Source organism: Trichomycterus rosablanca, chromosome 1 (genome assembly GCF_030014385.1).
Source record: "Trichomycterus rosablanca isolate fTriRos1 chromosome 1, fTriRos1.hap1, whole genome shotgun sequence".
Taxonomy (NCBI): Eukaryota; Metazoa; Chordata; class Actinopteri; order Siluriformes; family Trichomycteridae; genus Trichomycterus; species Trichomycterus rosablanca.
Window position 1 is genome coordinate 43,045,481 of NC_085988.1, and position 14,652 is coordinate 43,060,132.

Genomic DNA, 14,652 nt, shown 5'->3' on the forward strand with positions numbered 1-14,652 from the left:
TTCTTGTAACCTTCTGTTTGTACGTTTTTTTAAACTTACAACTTCATGGAAAAAATACAGATTCCAAAATGTAATGCTTAGGTCCTGGACATGATCCATATCAGGCAGTCTTTTTGCTCCAGTCAGTACAGATACCTCAGAGCATGTGCTTCTGATAGTTTAAACTCATCCAAGACAAGGGGTTGTACCTACAGATTTAGCATTTGACTGCTATAGGAAAGCGAACCTAAAACTGTGCAAAATGATGCGTGGTAGAGCAGAAAGTATAAATCCCATCTGATTTGAATGTTGTTTCCTTTTTCTGATTCAAAATTCTTGTACCATCCATTCTTCGAAGGGTTTTTCACCCATAATTACTGACATCCTCCTGCAAGCTGACTTATCCCTCTGAGTAAACACCTGTTCATTTGCAGGTGAACACTTCCGTCCTCTCGCTGCAGGTGTTACATTTGACAAAGCAGCACCACTGAAACTTGCAGTTACACTGCCACACCTTGGTGTACTGGTGTGTATTGTAGCCTCTGCCGCAACACATGAGGTCGCAGCCATCTGTGTCTGTTGATGTTCGGTTACATAAACGCCCCTGCGTCCCCACGCTGCCTGTCTTGGCGTCCTCCTCGCAGTAGTTAGGAGAACGCTCGATGTAGACCAGATCTGTCTCTGAGGGTTTTTGGTAACCAATTGTCTTCTTCACCTTGAGGAAGGTTGGCTGTCGCAGTCTACTGGCTCGTACCACCTCCACGTGAACTGCCTTTTTGTACTTCTCCTTTAGCACATAGCCAATCTCTCTGAACTTTGGGAGGGTGGTCCAGCATGTCTTAGTGGTGCAGGAACCTGACACACCATGGCATTTACACTCCAACTTCATCCGATCTTCCAGTACCTGAAAACAACAATGCAAGTAGAAATTAGTGGAGGTCTACAACCTTAAATCCAGAAGCTGCCTCAGTTGATCTGTCATGATTATGATATTTTAACTGATAATCAATATACAAGTTATACAACTGTAATATCTGTTACATATACACTGATCAGCCATAACATTAAAACCACCTCCTTGTTTCTACACTCACTGTCCATTTTATCAGCTTCACTTACCATATAGGAGCACTTTATAGTTTTACAATTACTGACTGTAGTCAATCTGTTTCTTTACATAACTTTTTAACCTGCTTTCACCCTTTTCTTCAATGGTCAGGACCCCACAGGACCACCACAAAGCAGGTATTATTTAGGTGGTGGATCATTCTCAGCACTGCACTGACAATGACACGGTGGTGGTGTGTTAGTGTGTGTTGTGCTGGTATGAGTGGGTCAGACACAGCAGCGCTGCTGGAGTTTTTAAATACCGTGTCCACTTACTGTCCACTCTATTAGACACTCCTACCTAGTTGATCCACCTTGTAGATATAAAGTCAGAGATGATCGTGCATCAATTGCTGCTATTTGAGTTGGTCATCTTCTAGACCTTCATCAGTGGTCACAGGACGCTGCCCACGGGGCGATGTTGGCTGGATATTTTTGGTTGGTGGACTATTCTCAGTCCAGAATGCAGGGACAGTAAGGTGTTTAAAAACTCCATCAGCATTGCTGTGTCTGATCCACTCATACCAGCACAACACACACTAACACACCACCACCATGTCAGTCTCACTGTGGTGCTGAGAATGACCCACCATCCAAATAATACCTGCTCTGTAGTGGTCCTGTAGGGGTCCTGACCATTGAAGAACAGCATGAAAGGGGACTAACAAAGCACACAGAGAAACAGATGGACTACAGTCAGTAATTGTAGAACTACAAAGAGCTTCTATATGGTAAGTGGAGCTGATAAAATGAACAATGTGTGTAGAAACAAGGAGGTGGTTTTATTGTTATGGCTGATCGGTGTATAATATATAAGTTATACAAGGGCACAGTTCGTATACCATGTGCCCTTCCCTTTACCCTTTTACCTCCCAATGACTACGCTGTTTCTGAACATACACCCCCCCCCCCCCCCCCCCGAACAGTTACTTCTGGATCAGTTACTACTAAACTAGTTGTACCTCTGGATCAAAACAAAAAAAAGTACTTAAACTAAAAAAATCCAAACGTTTTGCATAACATCACTCCAAAGTTCCTGAAAGCAAGACCATATGTACTGTATGTGCTTTCAGGAAAGCTGCATAACATTTTTGCATATTTGGTAGAGATCTTTTTCCAGTGTCCCTACCAACTAGTGTACCACACTATACCAGGCCTTTCATCCTTTTCCTGGAAAATTTGTGTAAACTAATTGATTAATCCAGCAAAAGGACCATGACCCACGCAAGGCACTGTCATTTTTTTTTGTTAAAACTAAGCCTTAATTCAGGCTGTTTTCAACAATATCTAACTCATTCAAGACAGCTGTTTCAATAGATCTGAGTTACAGATTACAAGTTTAATTCCACACCAGTCCTTTCAAATAAATGCCTGCATGGTTGTGCATATTCAAGGGGCTCTGGTTACATTAATTGGGATGATGTTCACCAGTTCTCTCCCCAATCCTTCAAAGCTAGCTTAAACCACACATATGTCTGATTGCAATTGAAATTCCAGAGCAGCGCAGCAGCCCTAATCCTGCTTGTTTCAGAGTCACATGGTAAATTCAAATCCTCCTAGCCCCCCTTTCTGCATTCTGATGTCACCGCTCAACTATTACTATGATGGCTCTTTTATAAAAGACACAAAAAAACTGATGTAGGGGAGCAAGGGCTGTGTTTTCAGCGCAGCAGAAAGAGGCTCGCAATAATATGCTGTTACTGACTTTACAGTTTATGATTCCATGCATTGAACTGGAGGGGGATTGGAATGGCTCCATTTGGCAACCGCAGACTGGGCTCCGCTCTGCTCGGGCTTAGTTCTTCCAGCATACACAATAAAGAGCAGAGTTATTAATTAGATCCATTTGCCACCAGAGTGCACTCTGAAGCGGAGGAGCTGTGCTGTTAGGGTGCATGTTATTTTATGTTCTTGGATGACTAATAACAAACAAACATGGCCAAGAGGAGCTGAGCCAAGCCAAACCAGCTCTGGAATCAGGAGGATGCCACAAGATGGTGAAGGAAAAATGCCCAGTAATTCGCTAAAGTAAAACAAGCTGTCGAAAATGTTTGACTGTTAGTTATCAGCCCGAGCTTTTCCAAAAATCACACTCTGTAAGCTATGTGCAGGATACTGGCTTTTTACCCCAGTGGATTTTAAGATTTTCTGAGGAATTTACCTTAACACCTGTATATGACTAGAAACACTGTTGTAAAAAAGTAATTGCACTGTTTGGATTCCCTCTGACTGAATGACTGACTAAAATTTAAATCAAAACCTAACACAGATCATACCATCAATGACTTATTAACTGAAGGTGTAAACTTGCCTTTGTATTTGGAATCACTATTCTGTAGCATGAGCCAATAATACCTTAGTGTCAGCTCAGGAACAGACCTTACCTTACACTCCCCTCAGAAATTTTTATTGTTTACCCAGTCATGGCAAGTCACACCGCCATGTTTAATGTTGGTATAATGCTCTTTTAATGAAATGCTGTATTAGCATTTTTTATTATTATTATTTATGCATTTTTTCTCCCCTTTTTCTCCATTTTTAGCGCGTCCAATGCGTAATGCTTCCTCTCCACCAATGCCGATCCCTGCTCTGATTGAGGAGAACGAAGCTAATCCACGCCCCCTCCGACACGTGGGCAGCATGCCGTATGCATCTTATCACCTACACTTTGACGAGTGCAGTGCAGCTCAGCACTGTGTATGGACAGACACACCCTGAGAGCACTCTTTTCTCTGTGCAGGTGCCATCTATCAGCCAGCAGAGGTCATAATTGCATTAGTTATGAGAGAGAGACCCTATCCGGCTTATCCCACCCATATCTGAACAACAGGCCAATCGTTGTTCATGTGGCCGCTCAGCCTAGCCGGCAGGCAGAGCTGAGATTTGATACGATGTATTCGAGATCCCAGCTCTGGTTCCAGCGTGTGATTTTACCACTGTGCCACCTGAGCGGCCCTGTATTAGCATTTTTAACTGATAATTTAACTGATCACCTGTCATAGTAAGACACATTTATAGAAAACATAGCCCAAAAGGTTTAGGTATCATCCTGATGCTTTTTTGTAAATCTTAAATATCTTAAATCACTAATTTTGGATAGCAATGGTTTCACATTTCCTAATGTCCAACAAACTGTCTTTTTGTTTAGCTTCATTTAATGTTGTGGATTCATGATCACTGGCCTTAGCTAAGAATTAAATAGTCTGCAGGTCCTTTGAATGTTTGTCTAGAATCCTTTGCGACTTTTTGAACGAGTTGTCACTCAGCCCTTAAAACACTTAATTAGGTCAACCACTCTCTCAGTAGATTAACCAAGGTTCCAAGATACCTCCATTTAAAGATAATTGCATTCACTGTGTTTCAGTGAAGTCTTGGAGCCTTAGAATGGGCTTTGTAACTCTTCCTAGATATTTACAGCTTTGTCAAAATATCGTATTTGTAGATGAGGAAAGATAAAGAAATTTATGTTTATCAGGACCAGGCTGTGAACAATTAGCTACACTGGTTAATCAAGTAGATTTGGTGAACTGGTAAGCCAGATTGCAACAACATTTTATAGATAACACATAGGTAATAATGTGTTGGGTTACCTTGCTCATTAAATGTGTTATAAAATGTATGTTTTACTTAGGTTTCTCTATATAATAATATAGGAATATTATAAACTTTCAGTGATAAATATGCAATGACAGAAGAAATCAGAAAATAGTGTAAATACTTTTTTACATTACATACAATGCATTCAGACACTTATTTACTGTAGTAAATTCAGGGTTGATTTAACCATATTTCTTAGTAACAGATTTGTAGCATTACTACTTTTTAAATCAAACAGTTTGTATTGTGTTACTATTTTGTCTCAATAGCTTGTGTTTGCAAACACTGCATAGTTTATGTTTTAACATATTTGCAATATGAAGTCACTGTCCTTGGGTTTGGTTCACAATTCTACCAAATAAAAGTTCTGTGGGAATTCAGCACCTCAGAAATTCATGCAATGAGAATTGAAAGTCAACACCAAAACCTAAATTCCACAACATAAGTTCTCATAATATTCTCATGATGTGAAGGATTGTCTGATAAATGTCTAACATATTTAGTAAGTGGTGTGTTTAAATAGCCCTAGACTTTTACAGTACCAACAATTTACTTAAATTAATAATTAATAGTTACATAATTTACTATAGTTGTACTAATCAACACAATTATTTATATGGGACAACAATAATAACTATATAATAATTATTATAATATAGTTACATAATAATTATGATAATAATAGAGTTTGTTATGAGTTTGTTATGCACCAACTGTAATGGATTGGTGTCCTGTGCATGGCAAATTTTTGCCTTTTGCCCACAATAACTTCTAACTTCATTGAGTATAACTTGATTCCAAACAAATAATTATTCTTATTAATTATAATAATAGTGTATAATAGTAATAGTAATAAAACTAAAAATGGCACAGCGGTAAAATAGGCTAGCACACCAGAGCTGGGATTTCGAATGCATCGTATCGAATCTCAGCTCTGACATCCAGCTGGGCTGGGAGGCCACATGAACAACGATTGGTTGTTGTTCAGGGTGGGATAAGCCGGACCAGGGTTCCTCATAACTGGTGCAATTACAACCTTTGCTGGCTGATTGATGACACCTGCGCAGAGTTGGGGAATAATGCTGATCAGGGTGTGGCTCTCTGTGCACAAGGTTGATCCGCATATGAACTCGCCTCATGCAGGTAAAAAGAGGCAGTCGGTACTGCTCACGTGTCGGAGGGGGCATGTGTCAGTTGCGAAGCTCCTCAGTCAGAAGTGGAGGGTTGTGTTGGTAGAGGTAAAGCGTAATGCAACCAGGGTAATTGGATACGACTAGATTAGGGGAGAAAATATGGGGGGGGGGGGGGGGGGGGGTAATAATAATGTTAAAATAGTGCTCCAATTATCAGAGACAATGCTTTATTAGATAAAAAATATTTAACAATACCAATAGGAAACAAAACGTGTATGAGTATCAACCCCCATTTAACATAATTTTTTCAATCTTTCTATTCTTCTTTTATTCTTATTTCTGGGTATTTTTAGGCATAAAATTAAAGGAATAATAAATGAGCCAATATAAAGCCTGAAGACCCAAACAGAAGACAAGATGTTCTGCAAAAACATTAATAGTTGCCAGGAGTTTGAATCAATCCGACAATTATATAGTCTTATTTATTTACCAAATAAAACAGCATGTTGTTTAAAGTTTCCCTAAACAAGTAAGTCAGTAGCTTAAGAGAATTTTTGGCCATGTACCAATCCACAGTCCATGACAAAAAAGTACACCAAAATTAGTGTTGATAATTTTTTTAAACTACTGGTGAGCATGTAGCATGTGCATAGTGGTATGAACTCCACCAACAAAAACAGCAGCAACACACATTAGCACATTTTTAATGGATGGCAAGAATGTTGATGTAAACATATACCTTTTGATCATACTGACACATAATTACATATTACATAGAACTAATTGTGGCTCATTCTGCAACAAATTTTGTTTCAAGCAAAACCATTAAAGTAGTAGCAACTCTTCAGAAAATATAAAGTATGAATATGATTGGTGTTTACCTTTCTCCCTGCTTCGTTGTTGTGCAGGTTCATAAGTCGACGGGCATTTTTTTTAATCTCACGAGCGTCCACAAACTTCTTGGAGAACTCGATGCCGTACTTGATGTCGGCAGAGCAGCCCCCCCACTTCCATCCCTCCTCCTGGTTGTAACCTTGATTTTCACGGTCGCAGCCACAGTGGCTCATGTTGCCTTGGCTACATGCTGCTGTCACCGCATGGGCCACTCCTGCAGCTGTGATGGCATAGGTGAATGCAGCCTCCCTGCTGCCTGGGGGAAAGAGAGATTAGCCTGTGATATCTGATCTATTCGGCTCAATTGATCATTTTAACAGTTTCTATTAATCATTTAAGTAAGATTGATACATAATTATTAATAACTGCAAAGGTCAATGGACTGAAACCTGTAGACTGATGATGCTTTCACAATGTTCCACCATTATAATTGACCATAAATGTGCACATTGAATAATTTAGTGTCTAGATAGGACTGCATCATTCAAATAAACAATAATGTTTGTGCTGTCTCCTGCTGTCACAAATGTTTCTGTGTTTGTCCCCTACAATTATTATGTTATTTGAGGCATTTTCACTTAGGAGTATAAAATACAAAGACATCTATACATACATTGATTCATTTAGTGCCAGAAGTGTGATTTTCTAAGTGCAATGTCGAAAGTGTATATTGCAAGTCTAAATTAATACAAGAAAAGATAATAATCTGATGCACAGCTTGCACAATGACCACTGCTGGTTGAAATTTCTTTTTTTTTAAATAACAAAATGACATAATAATAGAAACATATTAGATGTCTTTTGCCGACATTATTTCTGCTTAAACACATTTTTGTTCTCACTGTATTTCCAAATCCACATAGTAGCAGTAATTTATTTTTATGCAATTCTGATAGTTAAATTACATTACAAAAGTACAATGCACGTGCCAGTTTAGAACAGTGCATTAAGAGAGGATCCAATTTTACCATTATACCCCCTTGTGGACAAATGTCTGTTTAAAAAAGCCTCCAATGTTTGCTGGCAATTGTATGTATCAAACAAACAACAGTAATTTAGTGAAAATGATTAGGCTCAATTATGGCTTTTCCAGGACCAGGTGCACCTTACAGGACAAACGGTACTGTACTCTTTCCTGTTTCAGGACAATAATAAGTACTCATATATACTGATCCATTTAATTAAGTGTGCACTGATAAACCATAAAGTCAAGCACTGTCCATGTTCTGTCTGATCAACACAATGTTTTGGAAAGTAGACTGTAAAGCAGTTATCCACCTTCTTTATTTTTCAAAGAATTAGAAATCTTTTAACTTTAATAACAGTCTAACATTCCACAACAAACCATCCCCATAAACATCAGAATATTCTCATTGACTGTAATCAGTATTGTCGATTGTAAAATGTTGTAATTTAGTATAATAAAAAATAATAAAAATCAAGATATTTCTCACGCTTATATTATTCCTTTCAGATTCCCATACTGCTATTTACAACACATAAAATCTGAATCTTAAATCAAAAACACATGGCCTTTCAGACAGCCTGTTTAAGTACTAAATCCTGGCAAACTGATAGTGTGGGAACACAGTGCAGGTGCTGTCCAATGTGCTGAATTCCTCAGACTAAGCACCTTGCAAGCTGGCCACAAGAAAGAAGACGGGTCTCAAAGTCCTGCAGTCGTTGGAGATGGTCACAGGTTCACTATTTGTACAAGATGCATTGCTAATTTTGCATAAAATGATTTAATCATAAGTGCTAGCAATATGTTGATGTTTTAAACAGCAGGTAAGTAGATGTGTATTTTATTTACACCTATCCTGTGTCCATGTTTTGTGCAGAATAACCACATGACTTATATGTGTATAGATTTTAAAGAATGTCAGTGTAAGCCGGGCTAGCAGTAAAGACATGCACATGCAGTGCAAACTAGATCAGATGGCCACCTTTTTCCTCTGGTGTTCTACTGTAGCTCATTTCTAATATACGACACAATTGGACACTGACTCAGAACTGGTCATAGCAATTCTGGTTAGAAATCAAACTCTGTACTGTCAGTGTGTGGTACCACAGCAAGCCTACACACTGCACACACATGCATCCTGCTGCACACTCATGCCGACAGCTCACCACACACAGTGCCAGCATAATGATAAAAACATACACTTGCCTACTGCATATATTAAGGCACAAAGAGGAAATGATGGTGCATCAGTTGGTTGTTATTCCTGTTGGTTCTGGAACTGTTGAGGCTGGTAATGAGAGCATATTAAAGCAGCTTACAGAGAGAGCAAAAAGTCAGAAGTCTGTGTTTGTTCTGTGAGCTCAGCTAGCATTTCCATACATCATTGTTCACTTATACACAAAATAGGACTTTTCCACTGCTTATTAAAAAACCTTTCAGCATTTGTTACCTAGCTAAAAGTAAAAATATGTTTATTTTCAGTTTTGTAACCCTGAACCCTCAGTCTTGCTCTTTTTCCTTTCCTTTATTGCAGTCGTGTGGTTCCTGAAATGCTGAGTGAAAAAAGGACATCTTTCAAAGTCCACTTCCAGAAGTGTGACTCCGTTCCAGAAGGAACAACCCTGGGATAGCCTTGTGCACTGGCAGCGGAAAACTGGACTGATCCGAAAAACCTCAATGGGTTGGAGCAATTGGGAGAGAAGAACACAGCTTTATTAAACCACATGGCTTAAATGGTTCAGTGGCAAGTGTATGTGACAAGAGTCCAAGATTGGACCAGGGAGAATGACGTACTTCATATCCATATGAATTGCTATTAAAATCCCCTTCTATTTTCCAATTCCTCTGCTTGCTTAATATTCTCTTTCCCCCTCACGCAATCCTATAAATAGGCTCAGTTTGCCTCTCTATTTGCGAAACTGACCATTGTAACAGCTGAACAGTTTCTCAATTTGTGGAAAGTGGCTCACTACACAGACTGTGTATGACATAGCAGACTGGGTTTCCAGTCATACAACAATGACTGGAATAGTAAAGTACTAAAACATACTTTCTCTCGACTCATTCTGAAGTATTCAGTGTTGAATAGTGATAGGACATTCAATATCCAATTTAACCAGTTCCCAAACCATTTATTAATAACACCTGTTTTTATTGAAACCAGGCCTTATTTTTTTCTTAAAAAAGCACAAATAATAACTACAACATTTAATTTAGTAAATTGGTCAGAGGAGTAATTTTTAAACCTAGACTTACATTAGACACACAAAGAGTCAGAATAGACTCTCAAAAAGTGGATTGATGTACACACTGGACAAATACGTAAAGAACAGACTGAATTGTAACAGGGTGGAACAGTGGTTTGGTGGGTAGCACTGTCACCTCACAGCAACAAGGTCCTGGGTCTTGCGTTTAATTCCCAGATGGAGTGGTCCAGGTCCTCTCCCCAGATGCTCTAGTTTTCTATCACAGTCAGGCTAATCGGAGATCCAAAAATTGCCCTAGGGGTGTGTGTGTGTGTATTTATCTGCCCTATGATGAACTGGCAAGCTGTCCAGAGTGTTTCCTACTTTTCACGTGGTGAATAGGAATAGGATGAAGCGGTGGTAAAACTGACAATGACTAAATGAATGAATGAATAAATTAATGAATTAATTATGACATATTAACTGTTGTATTGAAAATCTTGAATATATTTTTAGATATTTACAATTAGTTTAAAGGGTGTTTGGGTGTTGCAGTGGTCTGTAATGGTAGTCTACTAGGTTCTGGGTTCGATTCTGAACTGTGCTACTGGCCAGTCAGGGATATCTACACAGACAGGATTATCTATGTCTGGGGGGGGGGGGATTAAAGCCCAGCATTGGCCAAGGATTGGCACCCTGTCAAGGGTATTCCTGCCATCCGCCCAGTGATTTCCAGTAAAACGGGACCTGCGGTAACTCTGACCAGAATAAAGTAGAAAAAACATAAAAATAAAATAAACAAATGATTCTAGCTTGTGAATTGGACTTTTTCATTCATGGGAATAGGCTATAGAATCAGTCTAAAAATGTAAAGATCATTACAAAACATAACCAAGATTACCAAGCCTGACAAATAAATTACACATTAAACCATGATAGTAACTGCTGATTTCTGCATTTGATTTTACACCAACAATGTCCGATTTAATATTTAAAACTAAGGCTGCAAGTTTATAATGCTATTTTTAATTAACATTGTATAGACGGTGGATATAATAAGTCAACACACCCCTGTTAAAATCCAAGATAAATCATTTCACATGTATTTTTACCTTTCATGTGACATATAATCTGTGTAATTCAATTGAGAACAAACTGAAATCATTTAGAGGTGGAAAAAACTAAAATAACGTGGCTGCTAATTGGGACTGTGCTCAATATAACCTTGTGAACTGATGAACCTTGTGTAATGAGTAACTACCGTTCCTGTCATGAATGTAACCAAAGTGTAAAACATTACATTAAAATCCTAATAAACAAACAAACAACTGCTTTTGATACAGTGACTCTGATTAACCTAAGTTCAGCTCTTCTAGTAGGATTTTCCTCACATTTACTCAGTTGCATCTTACAGCAAAGAGCATGGTTCACAAAAAGCTTACAAAGCATTAAATCTCACTGTTGAAAGTTATCAGTCAGGAGACGGGTACCAAAAAAATTTCAAGGCATTACATGTAACATGGAACACGGTGAACACAGTGAAGACAATCATCAACAAGTGGATAAAATATGAACTGGACATCCAAGAACTGGGCACCCCTCCAAAACTGATGAAAAGAAAAGTGGTGGCAGCATTATGTTTTGGGTCTGTTCTTCCTCAGCTGGAACTGGGGCTTTAAGTGAGTTTTAGGGAATTGTAAACAGTTCCAAATATCAGTCAATTTTGGCAGAAAACCTTCAGGTCTCTGCTAAAAACCTGAAGGTAAACAACAATAACCCAAATCATATCTCCATATCAACAAAAGTCCCTCCAAAAGATTTCAGTTTGTGTTTCAGAGGAATTGTACAGATTATAGGTCGCATTAAAGGTGGAAAAAGTTTTTAAATGATTCATCATGGTCTTGTTTTTTGCTAGATCATATTTAACATGAGTGTGTAGACTTGTTATATTCATTGTAAACATGTATTTTAATTAGTGTTGTAGAAACCTGTTGTAGTGTTGTTTTTGTTTATGGACATGGTTAACATGAGGCTTTTTTTGTGCAGTAAGGTTTAAAGTGGCATGTGTGAATGTAACTCTGTGTTGTAGTTTATACTGTCTGCAATGAAATAAAAGTCAAAGTAAATGTAAGAAACACTGCATTTTTCAAATGTATATAAATATTAATGTACTGTATGTGCTACTTAAATGTATGCTTTCCATTTTTTATCTGAAAGACAATTATAATAAATAAATCATTTAAGTAATCTTTGTAAATCTTTGTCAGTCAGCCAGTTGTAATCTAAATGGTTGTTTAAAGCAGGGGTTTTTCAACCTTTTTGGACATGCGCCCCCCTTCGTGTGCCAACCGTGAACTTGCGCCCCCCTCCCCTTCATCAACCACCACACAGAAATCATTGAGAAAGCTTCTGACAAGCTAAAAGAACGTAATTAATGTTGTGCACATTATATAATTTTGCTGATTGAAAATATTTTTTTTAAAAGATAATACATCTGAGCCGATTCTATCAGCACATTATATAAATTCGTGGTTCACTTTGATAAATCATAAGCGGTTCTTGCTTTGATGTAGATGAGAGCATAAAACGTTACTTCACAGAGCATAGACAAAAGTTCATCAATTACTAAGTTGGTTAGTTCGGGATCATCTGCTCTGACTGAAAACGTTTAGCTCCACAGGCAGAACGACTCTGACTCTGTGGTAATACTCAGTATAATTAAGCCTGAGCTTTTTAAGGTAAGCGAGTCACACGAAATGTTCTGTAGTAGTTGGTGTTTATTTACAACCGCAACATTCATTATAACAGTAAACACGGAGAGATGCCTGAGAAAAGAAACTTACGCTGCGCTTAAAATGAATTGACTCCCGAGTCACTTATAATCGATACGGTGAACAGAGCGTCTCTCTTAAAGACACAAACACGTCCTATAACAGCGGTCGTTGCTTTTGACACCGGTTATCTTCGCTGTGAGCCCTATTTTGAAGGTCTTTTTCAGACGGAACTGAATAACATTAAACGTGCGTGTGAGCGTGGTCAGTTAGAGTAATGAAATATGTCTCCCGTGGGTGAAAAATGAATTGCTTTAGTTTTAGAAGTAAAAAAAATCTCGTAATGCCACGCCCCCAGGTCAGGCACTCGCGCCCCCACAGACAAGTACTCGCGCCCCCCGGGGGGGTGCGCCCCACAGGTTGAAAACACCTGGTTTAAAGGATGTCATTCAATTAAACCCTATAGGAAAATAGAAAATATTCTAATCTTTTAATCTTCTGTTTTTTTTTATTATGTACTGACTATGGTTCACACCAAGAAATGCCCTAAAATGTCTTAGAACTGTGTCTAAAACATATTACCTAACACAAACTAGTCACAAATGAGTGGAAATAACTAAATTGCACCTGGATGCCTGAAGGCTTGCAAAATGTAAAGACCTGCAGTGTCAGTATGGCTACACTATGACCAATACGTCCAGGACCTGAGGTTTCTCAAATCTTTATTACTGAAACATTTTTCTCAATTTAACTCTGACTTCACTCTTTTGCTCCACTTAGCCAGTTACTCAATGGGTGTCTGCTGAAGCTTACAGAAAAAGTGGCACCCACTAGTGGCTACAAAGTGATGCACTCCACTCTCAAAAATACAGCTTTAGTCATTGTTATTCAAAACAATTTATTTAAGGTCATGTTCAAAGTCCAACTGGATTAATTAGCAGATTGATCTAATAAACTGAATTATACAGGCACGGGGCAAAAATGCTGTCATCATTATTTCTATGCTAGAGCCATGCATGCCATGTGTGTTTTGTGTCCCTGGCTCCAGGCATAGAAAGACTCCTTTGTATATCACTGATATAGAAACTGATTAATGAACTGTGCACTTAGGTTTTCCGTTCTACTTTTTTTGTCACGTTGCTATGAACATCCGTGCCCAGTTAATTATAGGCAAAGCTGTGGTCTATGAGTTTTGCAGCTAGAAGAATTAGCAAATCCATGTTCGTGGTCAATAAAATACTATGGCTTTACCAGAGCAGCATACTTTATAGCAAGCGTTTTGTAAAGAGTCCCAGGCTGAATGCACGTGTGTGTGTGTGTGTGTGTGCCTGTTGGGTGTGGGTGTGTTATTTTATCCACACCACAAAAAGGGCTAGGGTCACCAGGGCAGGAAGAAAGGAGAGTAAAAATAGCTGTGAAGTAGTGAAAACTCCTGGTTTATACCAACCTATGCTGATGGTCCAAAAGTATGTGGACACCTCTTCTAATTTCATGTGTTTTAGCCACACCCATTGTTAAAGTGTATAAAATCACTAACAGAAGATACATTTTATCCATTTGACTACTGCAATAGTTTGGGAAAGGCTATCTACTGTTCCAGCATGAGTGTGCCCCTGTGTATAATGCGAGGTCTGTAAAGTCATGGTTTGAAATAGAGGAACTTCAGTGCCCTGATCTGACTCCCACTGAACACCTTTGGGATAAATCCCAAAGCTTATTGCAAACCAGGCCTTCTCATTCAACATTAATGCTCTATAAATGCCACAAAAATGTTCTTTTTGCTAAATAGACACACATCCCCATGGGAAAAAACCAAAGTATAGTAACAAAAAAAGCCTCCATATTAATGGTTCGGAAAAAGATGTACAAAAAGATGTCCAATCAGTTTTGAAAATCACTACTTATATAGGCATATTTCCCGTATTTTTGCCTGGGGTCATCTTTAATATATTATAAATAATATAAATGCTAATATTGGTTTTAAAAGGAAACGTTTTATCCGCAAAACACTTCAAATGTCC

General features: G+C 38.4%; 1 protein-coding gene across 1 annotated transcript in view; it reads right to left on the reverse strand.

Annotated features, from left to right (window-relative positions):
- Positions 1 to 332: 332 nt before the first annotated feature.
- wnt7bb (wingless-type MMTV integration site family, member 7Bb) overlaps positions 333 to 14,652 on the reverse strand; it is a 41,120-nt gene continuing 26,800 nt past the window's right edge. The window contains exons 3-4 of the mRNA XM_063003174.1: positions 6,698 to 6,966; positions 333 to 883 (exon numbers count right to left, since the gene is read on the reverse strand). Coding sequence (XP_062859244.1) covers positions 404 to 883; positions 6,698 to 6,966 — 749 coding nt within the window. The 3' untranslated portion in view covers positions 333 to 403. The remainder of the gene's footprint in view (positions 884 to 6,697; positions 6,967 to 14,652) is intronic.